The sequence below is a fragment of the Saccoglossus kowalevskii genome, chromosome 9, assembly GCF_978046115.1.
Source record: "Saccoglossus kowalevskii chromosome 9, keSacKowa6.1, whole genome shotgun sequence".
NCBI classification, from domain to species: domain Eukaryota; kingdom Metazoa; phylum Hemichordata; class Enteropneusta; family Harrimaniidae; genus Saccoglossus; species Saccoglossus kowalevskii.
Genome location: NC_140649.1, coordinates 4,092,926 through 4,113,130, shown reverse-complemented (window position 1 = coordinate 4,113,130; position 20,205 = coordinate 4,092,926). Strand labels below are relative to the sequence as shown.

At 34.1% G+C, this 20,205-nt stretch overlaps 1 protein-coding gene and 1 long non-coding RNA gene across 2 annotated transcripts; one reads left to right on the top strand and one right to left on the bottom strand.

Moving 5' to 3' along the window:
- Positions 1-4,415: 4,415 nt before the first annotated feature.
- LOC144346059 (arylsulfatase B-like) lies at positions 4,416-13,188 on the bottom strand. The gene is made up of 15 exons (XM_078007075.1): positions 13,029-13,188; positions 12,208-12,319; positions 11,922-11,973; positions 10,388-10,491; positions 9,934-10,061; positions 9,165-9,232; positions 7,542-7,647; positions 7,109-7,168; positions 6,898-6,995; positions 6,661-6,797; positions 6,239-6,297; positions 5,983-6,100; positions 5,659-5,729; positions 5,432-5,524; positions 4,416-4,904 (listed from the first exon to the last, which is right to left on the bottom strand). Exons 1-15 carry the CDS (start codon positions 13,186-13,188, stop codon positions 4,732-4,734), a joined length of 1,539 nt encoding a protein of 512 aa, XP_077863201.1. The 3' UTR covers positions 4,416-4,731.
- Positions 4,720-5,881, top strand: LOC146738064 (uncharacterized). The gene is made up of 2 exons (XR_014930489.1): positions 4,720-4,808; positions 5,439-5,881. It is a non-coding gene; the product is annotated as an uncharacterized LOC146738064 (long non-coding RNA).
- Positions 13,189-20,205: the final 7,017 nt, after the last annotated feature.

Sequence of the window (20,205 nt, the reverse complement as noted above, 5' to 3'; positions counted from 1 at the left end):
ATTTCACAATTATCGTAGTGCGATAATACCACCATTGACTGTGTACTGCACGCATGTTTCTCTAAAAAAACGCAATGTTTCGTATATAAAATGTTAAAGCTACTACGCGACAATAAAATGGCACCATGTACTCTTGTTTTTGTGCGATTTAAAGATGCTATTATTTCTGTTTGTGAAATCCCAGGAGAGTTGTACGAACGATCGTTCGACTGCTTGTTATCTTTCTTTTTATTACTTTCAGCCAAAAAAAAAAAAAAATATATAATTGTAATTTCACTACGGAGTAATAAAACTTTATTATTAATAATAATAATAATATCAGATACGCAGTGCATTATGGGAGAGAACTCATTGTATATAACGTGAAACTATACTATCATAAATGAAACTAAATTAAATGTCAATATTTTTGTCTGACAGAAAAGTAGTATTCAGTCGTCAAATACACATCGAATTATAACATTTAGCATTAATTTAAAATACTTAATCAGAATTGTGAATAAAGGCATGAACTTTGCATTGTGTGTGTTATAAAATGTATGTTGAATGGTCGCTGGAAGACGATAAAGTGGCGTTTGAGCGTATCGTCTTCAACATTTTTTTATTGATCAAATATACAGATTCAAAATTTTGTTTCTATTCCAAAAGTTTTGGACGGAACTTGGCTCAGTGATTTGGAACTAATTACGAGATAACCGTCGCTATTCTGACTATTAATTCTGTCAGTTGGTATCCGTAGTTATTAATGTAGTGAACGATTAATCAAAGATATGACGTATTCAGTACTTAGTGTGATTGGCCTTATGATTGAAGGTTACGCCCTAGAGTCTTTTTACTGTTTTGTAATTGGTTAGAGTTTTGAAAATGAATAAAGAGAGTTTGAGTTGGTCTTGGGGAGTACAGCAGAACAGACGCAGTCCTGGAGAGACTTGGGGCGAGCCTTGACGCAGTTTAAAAGAGTCTTGGGTCAGCCTTGCGATAGTCTTGGGGATTTTTCCCCAGGGCGCTGTGGCTTATAGAGTGCTCCACAGATCGACTAAGACGAGAGCTGAAACGTATTTCGTTGTGTGTGTCTTATTTGACTGTAAAGTATAAGTGACTTCCCCGATCCCGCATCTCAAGGGGACGAGATATAGAGACGAGACGAGATTCCCCCTGGCACGTGTGGAGAACCCCCGAGGAGAAGAATTACCCCCTGATAGCTGTAAAGTCGTCTGTATGCTGTAAAGTCGTCTGTGTGCTGTAAAGTCGTCTGTGTGCTGTAAAGTCTTCTGTATGCTGTAAAGTCTTCTGTGTGCTGTAAAGTCGTCTGTGTGATGTAAAGTCGTAGGTGTGCTGTAAAGTCGTCTGTTTGCTGTAAAGTCGTCTGTATGCTGTAAAGTCGTATGTATGCTGTAAAGTCGTATGTATGCTGTAAAGTCGTCTGTATGCTGTAAAGTCGTCTGTGTGCTGTAAAGTCTTCTGTATGCTGTAAAGTCTTCTGTGTGTTGTAAAGTCGTCTGTGTGCTGTAAAGTCGTATGTGTGCTGTAAAGTCGTCTGTATGCTGTAAAGTCGTCTGTATGCTGTAAAGTCGTCTGTATGCTGTAAAGTCTTCTGTATGCTGTAAAGTCTTCCGTATGCTGTAGAGTTTTCTGTATGTTGTAAAGTCTTCTGTATGTTGTAAAGTCTTGTGTGTTGTAAAGTCTTCTGTGTGCTGTAAAGTCTTCTGTGTGCTGTAAAGTCGTCTGTATGCTGTAAAGTCGTCTGTATGCTGTAAAGTCGTCTGTATGCTGTAAAGTCGTCTGTATGCTGTAAAGTCTTTTGTGTGCTGTAAAGTCGTCTGTATGTTGTAAAGTCTTTTGTGTGCTGTAAAGTCGTCTGTATGTTGTAAAGTCTTCGGTGTGCTGTAAAGTCGTCTGTATGTTGTAAAGTCTTCGGTGTGCTGTAAAGTCGTCTGTATGTTGTAAAGTCTTCTGTGTGCTGTAAAGTCGTCTGTATGTTGTAAAGTCTTCTGTGTGCTGTAAAGTCGTCTGTATGTTGTAAAGTCTTCGGTGTGCTGTAAAGTCGTCTGTGTGTTGTAAAGTCTTCTGTGTGCTGTAAAGTCGTCTGTATGTTGTAAAGTCCTCTGTGTGCTGTAAAGTCGTATGTATGCTGTAAAGTCGTCTGTGTGCTGTAAAGTCGTATGTATGCTGTAAAGTCGTCTGTGTGCTGTAAAGTCGTATGTATGCTGTAAAGTCGTCTGTGTGCTGTAAAGTCTTATGTGTGCTGTAAAGTCTTATGTATGCTGTAAACTCGTATGTATGCTGTAAAGTCGTATGTGTGCTGTAAAGTCGTATGTGTGCTGTAAAGTCGTATGCATGCTGTAAAGTCGTATGTATGCTGTAAAGTCGTATGTATGCTGTAAAGTCGTATGTACGCTGTAAAGTCGTATGTGTGCTGTAAAGTCGTATGTGTGCTGTAACGTCGTTTGTGTGCTGTAAAGTCGTTTGTGTGCTGTAAAGTCGTATGTGTACTGTAAAGTTGTCTGTATGCTGTAAGGTCGTATGTGTGCTGTAAGGTCGTCTGTATGCTGTAATGTCGTATCTGTAGTGTAAAGTCGTCTGTGTGCTGTAAAGTCGTCTGTGTGCTGTAAAGTCGTCTGTGTGCTGTAAAGTCGTCTGTGTGCTGTAAAGTCGTCTGCGTGCTGTAAAGTCGTCTGCGTGCTGTAAAGTCGTCTGCGTGCTGTAAAGTCGTCTGCGTGCTGTAAAGTCGTCTGTGTGTTGTAAAGTCGTCTGTGTGTTGTAAAGTCGTATGTGTGTTGTAAAGTCGTATGTGTGTTGTAAAGTCGTATGTGTGTTGTAAAGTCTTCTGTATGCTGTAATGTTGTATGTGTGCTGTAAAGTCGTCTGTATGCTGTAATGTCGTATGTGTGCTGTAAAGTCGTATGTATGCTGTAAAGTCGTCTGTATGCTGTAAAGTCGTCTGTATGTTGTAAAGTCGTCTGTATGTTGTAAAGTCTTCTGTATGCTGTAATGTCGTATCTGTAGTGTAAAGTCGTATGTATGCTATAAAGTCGTCTGTATGTTGTAAAGTCGTCTGTATGCTGTAATGTCGTATGTGTGCTGTAAAGTCGTATGTGTGCTGTAATGTCCTCTGTGTGCTGTAAAGTCGTCTGCGTGCTGTAATGTTGTCTGTATGCTGTAAAGTCGTCTGTATGCTGTAAAGTCGTCTGTATGCTGTAAAGTCGTACAACAACAACAATTTCTGACTGGTGCAAGGCAAATATGCGATGAGCTTAGAGAAAACAAATTATATGATCTTTAAGAATTTTTCAAAACCAACTTCTATACAAGAAACTCTACAATGAGATTCCAGATTAGTTGGACTATTGAGGGCGCCTGCGTGGTTTACGTGCAATTGGCCGTCTATGATGTGGAAATCACACATAGAAAAGTAAGACAATTTGCCCCAAATTTGGTAAGATTTTCACGTATCCGCCCTCTACGTTCCGGGATTTGTTCAAGTTTTACTATACAATACATTAATACTTGCTTACATCATATACTTCGTCGAATCCAGGGAAATACTTATCCAACTTTACTTATCGGTTGCAAGAAAAGAGTGCCCGACTTATCACATTCTCTGATTTTTAGGCCCGCTCTGCACCACTATTCTGACAACTTGGCATCATCATGATTGAACTAAATAAACTATCTATACTCCATACTTGCCGTTGCATCTTCGATTTCAAAAATCGAACATTTCAATTTCAAACAATTCGCCAATAATAAGATTATGTCAACTGTTACAGTCGATCATCATCAAAATCATTCTTTTCATGGCAACCTATATACTAATTAATTTATCATTAATTACAGCTATTATTTCCAACTAATTAATTTCAGATATATTTATTACTGTTATGTAATTTCATGTTACAAATGTAGAACTTTGTTTATGATTAAATATTAATCTTATAAGAGCTGTGGACATGGTTAAATTCTCCGAACTATTTTCATGGCCCTCATCAGAGTAGCATGATTACTATCTCCTTCACATTTTTTAGGTATTTTATGTTATGTCGTTTGTATAACATAACAAAACAAATTATTACAAAATGCACAGATCTACCATTTTTAACGCCACGGCAATGTAACGCTATTTAGGAAGCAGAGAGTGATCCTAAGTAAATGCCATTCGGCATGTTGCATGCTGGGAGAAATGTTAGAGGGTGAGAAAGTTGAATGCAAATAAGATGTGTTCAGTCGTAAGACCGGAACTATTAAACGCTATGAGCGTAGATTGTGTGCATATTCAGATGCAATGAGTCGGGACGTGTGTCAGTTAGTGTGCGGCGGGCTTAACAGTAACAGTCGCAAACACCAAAGAAGTAACCAATACACAATTCAAGTCACCTATATCTTTTAATTTTTTTATTTATTTTTTTAATAAAAAAAAACATTGCCTTCATTGACTGCAAGATCATGACAATAAAAAATGAGTATAAAACTGTCAAATTCCTAATAGGTACATTTACATAAGGCCAAGTGACGGACTAAATAATTTGATTTTTATACAGATTGAAGTTGTTTCACATAAAATAAGGGTCATGTCATCTTAAAAGTTCACATACGATTAGAACAATTAAATAAACAAATGTACATTCACATATCAACGGATAAAATGTTGACATATTGATCATTCAAGCCACCATCAATTAACTCCCAATTAACCAATGTGTAAATCTTTTCCAGGAAACACGTATCAATACATTAACACCAGCCCGGTGTAAGCACGCCACCATAGTTTTCCGGATTTCCCTCTTTGACTAGAGAAGTATCAATTGCAGGTACAACATTCTTCCTGTATTCATTAAGACGATCCAAAAGAGCACTGAATACTTCCGGATACTTTTCAGCCACATTGTGACGCTCCTCTGGGTCCTCTGAAAGATTCAGATATGTTTGACAATATATGAATACATTGATTGTGTTTCCTTTTACGCTGAATGCTAAAATGAGTTTCAAAATAAGTTGTATGCCTTGTGTCCATATAAACAAAATAGAAACTGGAATGTGATCGTCATTTAGTAATGTGAGGGTTTGCATATACAAAAGAAACATGTCGCTGTGATAACCATGACGACATAAGTTGTGGAATGAGTAATCATAGATGATATATCAATATGGGGTTGTTACTGTTTCGTAATATTTGAGTTACTACACATGCGCATTAACCAAGGGGCGTGACGATAGCGTTGACGTTGTTACAACAACGACACTGATGTATTGTCATGGTTACAATGGCTTTTAATTACGAGTAGTGCATACGTTTGTCTGCGAAACCAGTACAGCACATCAAAATCGATTTGAAAAACACAAACTTAACTTGATGAAAGTTTTTTGTTCCAATGGTGAATTATATTGTTGAACAATATCATAATTCAGTTTCGCCTTAACTTTGAACCCTTACCTTTCAGGTTGAACAGATAAGATACATTCGATATCGATTGGAAATCTGTTATTGCTTGATTATCTGAGTGTCTTCCAGATTGCAGCCATCCATCTGTAAATGTCAAAGTAACATGTCTTATGTACGAAAGGAAATGTTAGATGCAAATATATCAAACACGTGGCATATAGTGAACGATTTTGTTTAAAAATTTAGCTGACCCACCTCTGACAAATGACAAAATTTACCTTGTTTGTTTAGATCCAGAAAACGACACATTAACCCAGGATTACCAGTTATTACTTTCCAGTCACCTAACCTTTTGAGAAATAAAATCAATATATGGGAATGTAAGCACGGGCAGTAACGTTGTATAACAGGGAGTATGGTGAGATTAATTTGTTATGTTCTATTGTATCATATACATACATCGATAATCTTGTAATGCAATAAAAGTACATGAAGAATAAATCAGGATTGATTGTTTTTTTAATTGAACAGCATGGGACATACCAGAAAATCTAATGGATCGGAAACAAAACAAAATACAGATTTTAATCTCAATTCCATACCTTAATGCCGCACCCCGACACTCGTCAATTTCGTCAATGTTGTACACTATTTCATTTCTAGCAGATGCTTTCCCTTCAGAAACTGTACCCCAAATATTAATTCCATCCAGATCGGGTTCTGATCGGAGAAAACAATAAAATCGTTCAAATTAGTGACTGTTCCTGCATGTGTGGATAAGATCAGGATATGCACATACCCTGGTCAGAATACTTGTATTGTGAACTATCTCGTCTTTACTAACACTATATACATTACCTGGTTGTATACCAGCAAGTGATAGTATAGTACTATGCCAGTCTGTAATATGATTTAACCTAAACATTGAAATATAATATCGAATAAAATGATATGTATAGTAGTGCGATATTTCAGGGTATGAGTAGAACTACTCTCTCAATTTACAACATAACAGAGACGGTCATGGATTATATTTCAATGTGTTGTATAGGAAGTCGTGCACGTAGAATGGTAACATGAGCATAGAAAACTGGTGTTCCCGATTTTACTTTCATTTGTCACTTTACAGAAATGTAACATTCATTAATTGTAAATGTTTCAACATTGATTTATAAAGCTTTTGCCTATTCTAATGTGAAGCGTTCACAAGAAAACAATTCCAGTAGATTAATACGCCAGGTTTTATGATACAGATGACATATGACGACCGTAACACTTACTCGTTGTTTATGTATCCAGTCTTTTTGATCATTTTGCCATGTGCTATAGCCGGTACCCTCATTCCTCCTTCAAACAACGTCGTTCCTGCTCCACGCAAAGGTAGATTCGTTCCCTCCATGAAATCAAAGGCACCATTCTGAAAAGTAAAGCGACACAGGGAAGGCATGTAATAATATATGCGATATAAAAGTCAAAGATATGTTAGGGTTAAAGGTTGAAAGACAGAGTGTACTCACATCACTGATGAATATCAATAAAGTCTCTTCCCACATACCACGTGATTTCAGTGCGTCGATCACGTGCCCCACTGCATCATCCATCAACGATAGTGTAGCTACAGATACAGATAAAATGATAACAACTATTAGGGCACCACAATCAGCATGATTACCCAGGAACATGTAGCACAAGGGTGATGAAATGTGTAAAACAACTAGCACAACGTACCATACCATTGCCTGACTTGGTCATCCGTGACATTGGGATAAAGAGCTGTATATTTTTCATCTGGCTGTTGGAAAAATAAATACCGTTATTGTTCTTTCACTGAAAAAATCTAAGTACAAGGCACTGACTGAATGTACATGTTTTTACTTCACTAGTTTCATTCATTCATTCATTCATTCATTCATTCATTCATTCATTCATTCATTCATTCATTCATTCATTCATTCATTCATTCTTCTTCTTCCTTCGGTAAATTAAATCAATAAGCTTTCTAAGCATTAAATAACACCCCTAATATATGTTTGAATAGTATTCTACACAAATTGAAACATTATATAATGATGATTTAGAATCAGCAATTACACCATAGCATGTAACAACGATACACTAAGCCCGACAATGTAAAAACATTTAGAAGACAGAAGATACAAACATACTTCAGATCCTTTGGATGGTTGATTAATAGGAAAATACATGAACATTGGATAGTCCTTGTGATGATTCGATATAATATCAACAACACGCTGAGTGAACAGCTTCTGTAAAACAATTACCAAACAATCAAGACAATCGGTATGCATATTAAACAAGGTAGTGAGAGGAGACCCCCTGCAAAGTCGCATTCATTGGCGTAAAGATGATGACGTAACCTCATTATTATGCACTCGAATTACCAATATATTATTGACTTCCGGTTTAACTGATGCTCGATTTGGAATTTATAATGGCGTCTGACTATATATTATTTACTGATTGACGAATGCAAACAGTAGTTGATTGCCGTACAATATCTGATAGTTATCTCATTTCATACAGTGGTTGATTGCCGTACAATATCTGATAGTTATCTCATTTCATACAGTAGTTGATTGCCGTACAATATCTGATAGTTATCTCATTTCATACAGTAGGTGATTGCCGTACAATATCTGATAGTTATCTCATTTCATACAGTAGTTGATTGCCGTACAATATCTGATAGCTATCTCATTTCATACAGTAGTTGATTGCCGTACAATATCTGATAGTTATCTCATTTCATACAGTGGTTGATTGCCGTACAATATCTGATAGTTATCTCATTTCATACAGTAGTTGATTGCCGTACAATATCTGATAGTTATCTCATTTCATACAGTAGTTGATTGCCGTACAATATCTGATAGTTATCTCATTTCATACAGTGGTTGATTGCCGTACAATATCTGATAGTTATCTCATTTCATACAGTAGTTGATTGCCGTACAATATCTGATAGTTATCTCATTTCATACAGTAGATGATTGCCGTACGATATCTGATAGTTATCTCATTTCATACAGTAGTTGATTGCCGTACAATATCTGATAGTTATCTCATTTCATACAGTAGTTGATTGCCGTACAATATCTGATAGTTATCTCATTTCATACAGTAGTTGATTGCCGTACAATATCTGATAGTTATCTCATTTCATACAGTAGTTGATTGCCGTACAATATCTGATAGTTATCTCATTTCATACAGTGGTTGATTGCCGTACAATATTTGATAGTTATCTCATTTCATACAGTAGTTGATTGCCGTACAATATCTGATAGTTATCTCATTTCATACAGTAGTTGATTGCCTACAATATCTGATAGTTATCTCATTTCATACAGTAGTTGATTGCCGTACAATATCTGATAGTTATCTCATTTCATACAGTAGTTGATTGCCGTACAATATCTGATAGTTATCTCATTTCATACAGTAGTTGATTGCCGTACAATATCTGATAGTTATCTCATTTCATACAGTAGTTGATTGCCGTACAATATCTGATAGTTATCTCATTTCATGCACATATTGAGTGGTACACATGAGTATACAAGAAACACTAATATAATTCATTAACGTGAATCGTATATTGTAGAATGTGCTAAACAATTGCAGGCCGACACAAGGACAGACGGACGGACGGACGGACGGACGGAAATCAATAAGACATGTTCTGTTAAGTGAGCTTTGAATATAATAACGACGACATAAAGGTGTGACAATTTTATTAAAAATAAATATAAAACCCACTTACTGTCAGAGGCTGGCCATCATTTTGAACCACTCCCGTGTTATCACGGAAATCATATCCCTTATATTTGCCTGCAAGAAAAGATAACTAAGCTCAGTTTAGATAATATACAGCGTACACATGATATTTGTTATCGTGCTATCGCAGGTGATTACATTTGCAGTACACCCAAAATATTTTAAACTATTTCAATTGATTCGTTGCTAATTTCAAACATTCAAATATAAATTTTACAGGTCATATAACCTTCATGACGAAAACGTTGTTTTAAAATGCAATACATACAATAAACTAATGAACACTATTTGCGAACATAACATCTGATATTCTTAACCAGATGGTACACAGGTACGAGGTTCTCCACAATGTGTGGCCACAGCAGCGTAGACAACATATACACTATTATTACAAAAGTTATATACAGTTGAACAACATTCTAAGGCGTGACAGAGTAAACGTATGATCGACCAATGGATGCAACCACGTGATTACAGCAATTAAGCCATTGCAGTTATATACATTCTTGTTTTTGATCCTAAATAATCCTGTAACGTCGTGTGAGCTCAACGTGTGAACGTAACAAATACATCTATCAATCAACCCTCTCAAAATATATTATTTTTCTCTCTCTTTTCAAGAGTATTTATATAACACTGTTGTCTGTGATAACATGGACGTGGTTTTCGACATTTCACAATTACAACACTAGGACACTATAAACCATCAAAGGGTCAGTTTTCAATGAATGTATTCAACATAGTAGGTAACGTACTATGGTCACTAATCGGAAGTTGTGATATTTTATTGTTGTGATTCACGCTATTGGAAAAGCTCCCATAGAAAGAATCGAATCCTCGGTTGAGTGGTGTATATTCCCAGTTGCAGTAACCAAGATGCCATCTGCAAATATCAAAACACAGATATCAAAACACAAAAAGAAAAAAAATAGCTAGCCCCTCCAAAACTGGAACACAAGTACTTCATGTGACTCGCAAGACCTAATTACATAATAACGAATGATCAAATCTGATGGTCAGAGTATACGTGTATGTAAGATAATATTTGGTAATCGTAGTCCTAAATAACTATTAAAAATAGCTATAAATAGCTATAAATATAAATTTTTAATAGTTATTTAGGACTACGATTACCAAATATTATCTTCTATATATCATATTTATCAGTCCGAGCATATTATATTATGTTATATTAAATAATACACTTACTTTCCAACTATATGATTTATATAGCCAGCTTGTTTCAACTTCTGCGGAAGTATCTTTAGGTGCAATGGTAAACCACTCGGTTGGAATGGCAATACCATTTGGTGCTAGAGTAAAAGAGCTACAGTTATTAAACCTCGCACAAATACACGTTAGATAATATATGCGTGTTTATGTAATGAACATGTATTATATACTGGGATTGACAAGATCTTGACGTGGATGTGCACAAGATTAACTTATTACACTTTTACTTTCAATAAAAACAGTTATGTGTGGATGATTCGCCGGCGTATAAAAAATTGTTGGATTTACACAATGATGCAAGTCACATACAGAGAGAGGATATACACAAACGTAATGTGAAGAACGCACTAGCTCATACCAGGTGGGAAAAATCGATTAATGAAATAAACGTCCCTAATATTGATTTTACATGCGTCTTTGAGGATTATAGTAGAGGTTGCTGAGCGAAAATTACGACTTTCCTGACATGTTCAAGTTCACAAGACCATATTTACCCAGAGCTTATCGCAAACTTCATTTTTGGTTAGATAAGAAATGAGTCATTATACTCTTTTTCGCTGCCATCCTATATACACAACTTTTGTTTTACTGTTGCAAATAACGCCGGGTTCTAATTGAATAAAGGTGGATTATTCTGAGTCGAACGACTGTGCAGTGTCTGTCATCGACAACAGTATATTGAGGGTGAAAGGGAATTCGCTCACTCTACTTAGATACCTGAGATATCGTGGTCACGACGCAGAAGTCAAGCATCAGCAATCACACAGACACACATGGACTGAGTCGTACATACACTGAATGTATTGACTGATTACGAACGTGACAATTACAGGGAGACCCCTTGCGTATTCGTGTCAGTACACTAACGTACAGATATCGACGTCTCCTCGTCTCTACCCTCTGTGGAACCAAAAGTACCAAAAGTGTATTTTTACAGACAGACTCCCTTGATGCAAAGCCGGTTATATTGATGCTGAAGTGTTACAATTTGTTAAAGATCACAATAAACATGATATCCTGTCAATGTACGCTTCCCACTGTCATATGGGTGTTATAAGCAAACGATTAAAATTAAAGCGTTTCCGATTTATGTGGAAAGCGTTCTGTTTAACTTTAAACTCATAAAAATACTTCAACACAAAGTCTGACACAGGACGTGAACAGTTCGCATGTTGTGATTTGTGGCTATTCAAAGGACGGTGCTCGTCGCGCCGCGTTCTGTTCGATATATGACTCATAGCGACGTATACAACGCGTATAAAATACATTGTTTGTTTACATGAAATTCTAACACGCGCTGCGCGACGACCACCGCCCTTTAAGACCAATCGTGGCGGTATAGTGCATTTTGATTTATGACACTGTAGTGACCAAATACGCGTATATGTTAATTTTACAATCGCTTATACAACGAAAAACAAACCAATTAGTTATTATAGCTCCTTTTATGACGTAATAACTAGATAACCATTGATGCATATTCACGAAATTTGTCAATACTGCATCTCACCTGCATACCGATGCGAAACGGATAGTATCCAGTCATAAGAGCAGCTCTTGTTCTGAAACGATATTGGTTATTAAGTTTTATATGCCACAAAAGTACAGTCTTATTTATCTTCTAATAACAATTAATTGATGCAGATTAGCAGCACCCCCAATACATTTTGTTCAAAAAACGACGAGACAAAAAGAAGTATTACTACATAAACACATAAACATGATCACACAAACACGCTCATTTGCTTATAAACGAACCTATGCTACCATATAGTGTGGACATTCAATTTACTTACGGTGTACAGAGAGGCTGCACATAAGTTTGGTTGAAAATGACGCCCTCATATGCAAGTTTATCAAGTACTGGTGTTTTTATTTGCAGGTTATTCCAGCCGATATCATTCCATCCTACAAAACACAAAAATCCGGTATTTCATGACATTTGATTGTTCTCACTCAGTGAGTCTTCCAATAACTGACTGGGTACATCCATGTTTTCTCTTCCCTTAGACGTTAATATTTGTCGATACAAAGATTACAAATTACATGTATAAGTATTATTTCTTAGAATATATATTATTCACATCAACATCTTTGTATATAGAGGGTCAGCAAGGGGAATTTTTGTAAGCTGTAATCAATTGTTTTTATTTTCGTAATAATGTTATTTAAATAAATAAAAAAAAACGTAAATTCGTAGACATGGGCAAGATATAAAATGTAATCAACTATTTTATTCGTCCGTAATTTGTACAAAGATCTTATTTTTTGTAAGCGTATAAAACATTTTCCAAATTAAATATCGCAATTCTTACGCAATTTTCAATTTTGATTCTTAAACACAGATTATTCTGTAAAGTGTAAAAAACTATTTTTACTGTAAATGGGACTTTTCTTGTAAACACGTAAAATGCCTTTTGTATTTCCTGTAACCTGCACCAGCTATCCCTCCTTGTCCCCTCTATATACATATCTTCATCTCCGTGTTCAGTTGAGTTGATTGGGCTATGTGTGGTTGTAGTAGAGGAAGCGGGGTAGTTGTTTTTAAACCAGTACGTTTATTTTTTATCTAATTTATAAAATTCACATATGAACATGCTTAGTGAATATTGCTTACCTAAATCATCAGCAAGAATTAGTACAATATGGGGAGGATTTGTTTTCTTGTCATACAAGGTGATAAACATAATAGCAGCGACAGCAAACAAAAAAGCAGTAACCAGTCGATACCGTGAAAAAATATTCTCCGTGTCACGTGACTCTGCTGCTTCCTTCATTTCGGAGAACTGAATAAATCATAAAATAGACCCTACTAAAATGAAAAAAAATTGAAATATTTGTACTTCATTGCAAACATATTAACTCCTAAATCAAATTCAGAAAATAGTAAATGCATTCAATTCAAAATATACCACAGTGACGAATCGGGTTAAATGGGGCCTTAACAAACACAACAATGCATTCAATTGAAGACTACTTATTAAATTGTTTAATTGTTAGGTGAACACAATCGCGATCAGTCCGTCCGCGTTAAGTAGAAAGCATCTTTTATTTTGGCCTGTATGATACGGGACCCCATAAGAGGGCGGTGGTTGTCGCGCCGCGCATGTGCGACTTTTGTGCTTATAAACATCCAATTTCCCACAATCCAATGCGCTCTTGGGATCACAGGTACGATTTTTGACCTAGGCGCGACGGCGACTCCTTCGATAACTTCCAAACACCATCTAAATTACCTAGTTAAAGCTTGGTAACGTCCCAGTTTGTACTCGTTGGTCAAAGTCGTCATCTTTGTTCATACGGGACACATATCTCACGCCCGGGAGGGGGGGGGGGCAGTTAATTAAAGGTAGTTAAACTGAACATAGTTACATTGTATAGATATATCATGTTATAAAACGCAGACAGGAGCCAAGAGTTTTATACTGATGGCAGGTTATCTCTACACACACTTGAAACAGTAGTATTTGCTACTTGAATATTTTTTTATTGGAACGTGGCGTGGATGGGGTGCTACCCTCGTGATTAATTGCTAACTGTTGTAACCATCATGTCTACGGGATTTCAGGGTGTTTTGTTACTGTTATGTGACCGTCATTTAATTTATTTTATCCGTAAACCAAAAAGCACAACATTTATAGTTTATGCATTGTCACAAAACAGCGCCATCAGCATTACAAAGAAAATTCCTTTGTTTATTTACAAGCTCGTCATTTATATATTGTGTATCGACAAAATTATTTTTGGTAAGTTGAAAACAAAATTCTATTAAAAACGTTACGCAAAAAGGTACAGTGAAATATTCCAACTGTGGACACTGTAGTGAAAAGAGTTACTTAAAAGGCGGTGTCGTCGCTCTGCACATGTGCAAAATTTGTGTTGATATATATTCCTTTTCCCACAATCCCATTCCTTTTCCCATAATCCAATGCGCTTGTCTGATGGAAATCACGAGTACGAGGGTCGACCTGGGCGCAGCGTGGACTAAACACCGCATTTGATACTTTCCAATTATCCAAAATTAGCTTGTTAAAACTTCGTCGTAACGTCTAAATTTGTACTCGTTGGTCTGCAAAACAGTCAAAGTTGCCATTTTTGTTTATACGAGTCCCATATCACGCGCATGCGTGGCACGACGACCGACGCCTTTTAAAGACCCCACCCCTAATCTAAACCGTAATCCTGACACTCCACCTCATTGTAATTGTATAGACCCCTTCATATCTATACTTGTCCCGAGGAAGGGTATATATAATTAAAAAGAAAGTGACACCGGGAGAAATAAGGTTTGAATTAGAGTTTTAGAGTTATGGGTGAGGGGGCGTTAGCGTTGTCTCGTAGAAACGGCAAAATTGTTCCTGATTTGTGTTGTGTGGCGTCCCGGTGGGGTGGGCGGCACAAAATATGTTCCCTTCATTGGATAGGGTTCGACTGGTAAACAACTACTCACTGTTATAGTCAAGCAACAGTCCCCTGCACAGATAGGTCCCTCGTACCAGCCTATCCTGTATAATGAGGGTTGTCGTCCAGACATGACCTTTGTACTATGTACTGTAGCCGGCCGTGTTTTGATGACATGTCTCTCTTTGTAGACTAACCGTGACTCAACGCTCTATCTTTTCTGACTTATTTCGAGGTGAATAATACAATTACTAAGCATGTTTCAATCAATCAATCAGGAACGTTTATAAAAACACCTGGATCCAAAACTAAGTGCTGTTGGATTTATTCTACGCTGTAGGTTTTGAATAAATGAGTGTTCAGACTTTTCTAAATAAGTTATAAATAAGTCTCGCAAAACCCACCAATATAAATGATTGTAATCTACTAGAACACAACATTTATCAATTCAGGATGTTCTAATTTTACGTTCTTGCTACCGAATCTGATAGACGTGCTTGAAACATCGCTATTTTGTTTAACGGGGTGGGGTGGGGTGGGGTGGTGGTAGTGGCGTGTTTTCTCTCCTTTCGTAGATTCTAAAAATAACAAAATTCAAATGTTTGTTCATGGTGAAACTAGTATGATTTTTTTTGGGGGGGGGGGGGGTACATCACAGTCTTCTCAAATGTGCAATCAGTCTACTGCTCCATACATATATTTGACCTCATATTTAAGTGAGTAATTGGGGACTAGTCTGTCGAATTCCCAATTAATATCAAGATTTTTAATCGAGATTAGCGAATTTAGGTAAATAGTACAAAACAAAGGCTGTTGCACTTAAATATAGCATATGTGAAAGAACACAATAGCTGTACTCGTATAAAGAGTTTGAAGCACACATGTGTAATTATATGGAGATTATAAACCACACACTTGTAACCATATGGAGATTATAAACCACACACTTGTAATCATATGGAGATTGTAAACCACACACTTGAAATCATATGGAGATTGTAAACCACACACTTGTAATCATATGGAGAATGTAAACCACACACTTGTATTCGTATGGAGACTGTAAATCATATACTTGTAATCATATGGAGATTGTAAATCACATACTTGTAATCATATGGAGATTATTAACCACACACTTGTAATCATATGGAGATTATAAACCACACACTTGTAATCATATGGAGATTATAAACCACACACGTGTAATTATATGGAGATTACAAACCACACACTTGTAAACATATGGAGAATATAAACCACATACTTGTATTCCTATGGAGATTATAAACCACACACTTGTAATCATATAGAGATTATAAACCACACATTTGTAATCATATAGAGATTATAAACCAAACACTTGTAATCATATAGAGATTATAAACCAAACACTTGTAATCATATATAGATTATCAACCACACACTTGTAATCATATAGAGATTATAAACCACACACTTGTAATCATATAGAGATTATAAACCACACACTTGTAATCATATAGAGATTATAAACTACATACTTGTAATCATATTGAGATTATAAACTACATACTTGTAATCATATTGAGATTATAAACTACATACTTGTAATCATATTGAGATTATAAACTACATATTTGTAATCATATTGAGCTTATAAACTACATACTTGTAATCATATTGAGATTATAAACTACATACTTGTAATCATATTGAGATTATAAACTACATATTTGTAATCATATAGAGATTATAAACCACATACTTGTAATCATATTGAGACCATAAACCACATACTTGTAATCATATAGATTATAAACCACATACTTGTATTCCTATTGAGATCATAAACTACATACTTGTATTCCTATTGAGATTATAAACCACACACTTGTAATCATATAGAGATTATAAACCACACACTTGTAATCATATATAGATTATAAACCACATACTTGTAATCATATGGAGATTATAAACCACACACTTGTAATCATATAGAGATTATAAACCACACACTTGTAATCATATAGAGATTATAAACCACACACTTGTAATCATATAGAGATTATAAACCACACACTTGTAATCATATAGAGATTATAAACCACACACTTGTAATCATATAGAGATTATAAACCACACACTTGAAATCATATGGAGATTATAAACCACACACTTGCAATTATATAGAGATTATAAATTACATACTTGTATTACTATTGAGATTATAAACCACATAATTGTAATCATATTGAGATTATAAACTACATATTTGTAATCATATTGAGATTATAAACTACATATTTGTAATCATATTGAGATTATAAACTACATACTTGTAATCATATTGAGATTATAAACTACATACTTGTAATCATATTGAGATTATAAACTACATATTTGTAATCATATAGAGATTATAAATTACATACTTGTATTACTATTGAGATTATAAACCACATAATTGTAATCCTATTGAGATTTTAAACCACATACTTGTAATCATATAGAGATTATAAACCACACACTTGTAATCATATAGAGATTATAAACCACACACTTGTAATCATATAGAGATTATAAACCACACACTTGTAATCATATAGAGATTATAAACCACACACTTGTAATTATATAGAGATCAAAAACTACATACTTGTAATCATATTGAGATTATAAACTACATACTTGAAATCATATAGAGATTATAAACCACACACTTGTAATCATATTGAGATTATAAACTACATACTTGTAATCATATTGAGATTATAAACTACATATTTGTAATCATATAGGATTATAAACCACATACTTGTAATCATATTGAGATCATAAACAACATACTTGTAATCATATAGATTATAAACCACATACTTGTATTCCTATTGAGATTATAAACTACATACTTGAAATCATATTGAGATTATAAACCACACACTTGTAATCATATTGAGATCATAAACAACATACTTGTAATCATATAGATTATAAACCACATACTTGTATTCCTATTGAGATTATAAACCACATACTTGTAATCATATAGAGATTATAAACCACACACTTGTAATCATATTGAGATAATAAACCACACACTTGTAATCATATGGAGATTATAAACCACACACTTGTAATCATATAGAGATTATAAACTACATACTTGTAATCATATTGAGATTATAAACTACATACTTGTAATCATATTGAGATTATAAACCACACACTTGTAATCATATAGAGATTATAAACTACATACTTGTAATCATATTGAGATTATAAACTACATATTTGTAATCATATTGAGATTATAAACTACATATTTGTAATCATATTGAGATTATAAACTACATACTTGTAATCATATAGAGATTATAAACCACACACTTGTAATCATATAGAGATTATAAACCACATACTTGTATTCCGATAGAGATTATAAACTACATACTTGTATTCCTATTGAGATTATAAACCAAATACTTGTAATCATATGGAGATTATAAACCACACACTTGTAATCATATAGAGATTATAAACCACACACTTGTAATCATATAGAGATTATAAACCACACACTTGTAATCATATAGAGATTATAAACCACACACTTGTAATCATATGGAGATTATAAACCACACACTTGTAATCATATAGAGATTATAAACCACACACTTGTAATCATATAGAGATTATAAACCACACACTTGTAATCATATAGAGATTATAAACCACACACTTGTAATCATATAGATTATAAACCACATACTTGTATTCCTATTGAGATTATAAACCACACACATGTAATCATATTGGGATTATAAACTACATACTTGTAATCATATGGAGATTATAAACTACATACTTGTAATCATATTGAGATTATAAACTACATACTTGTATTCCTATTGAGATTATAAACCACATATTTGTAATCATATTGAGATTATAAACTACATACTTGTAATCATATAGAGATTATAAACCACACACTTGTAATCATATTGAGATTATAAACTACATACTTGTAATCATATAGAGATTATAAACCACACACTTGTAATCATATTGAGATAATAAACTACATACTTGTATTCCTACTGAGATTATAAACTACATACTTGTAATCATATTGAGATTATAAACTACATACTTGTAATCATATTGAGATTATAAACTACATAAGTGTAATCATATTGAGATTATAAACTACATACTTGTAATCATATAGAGATTATAAACCACACACTTGTAATCATATTGAGATTATAAACTACATACTTGTATTCCTATTGAGATTATAAACCACATACTTGTATTCCTATTGAGATTATAAACCACACACTTGTAATTATATAGAGATCAAAAACCACATACTTGTAATCATATTGAGATTATAAACCACATACTTGTATTCCTATTGAGATTATAAACCACATACTTGTAATCATATGGAGATTATAAACCACACACTTGTAATCATATAGAGATTATAAACCACACACTTGTAATCATATAGAGATTATAAACCACACACTTGTAATCATATAGAGATTATAAACCACACACTTGTAATCATATTGAGATTATAAACTACATACTTGTAATCATATTGAGATTATAAACTACATACTTGTAATCATATTGAGATTATAAACTACATACTTGTAATCATATTGAGATTATAAACTACATACTTGTAATCATATGGAGATTATAAACCACACACTTGTAATCATATTGAGATAATAAACCACACACTTGTAATCATATGGAGATTATAAACCACACACTTGTAATCATATATAGATTATAAACCACACACTTGTAATCATATATAGATTATAAACAACACACTTGTAATCGTATAGAGATTATAAACCACACACTTGTAATCATATAGAGATTATAAACCACACACTTGTAATCATATAGAGATTATAAACCACACACTTATAATTATATAGAGATCAAAAACCACATACTTGTAATCATATTGAGATTATAAACTACATATTTGTAAACATATTGAGATTACAAACTACATACTTGTAATCATATTGAGATTATAAACTACATATTTGTAATCATATTGAGATTATAAAATACATATTTGTAATCATATTGAGATTATAAACTACATACTTGTAATCATATTGAGATTATAAACTACATATTTGTAATCATATTGAGATTATAAACTACATATTTGTAATCATATTGAGATTATAAACTACATATTTGTAATCATATTGAGATTATAAACTACATATTTGTAATCATATTGAGATTATAAACTACATATTTGTAATCATATTGAGATTATAAACTACATATTTGTAATCATATTGAGATTATAAACTACATACTTGTAATCATATGGAGATAATAAACCACCCACTTGTAAT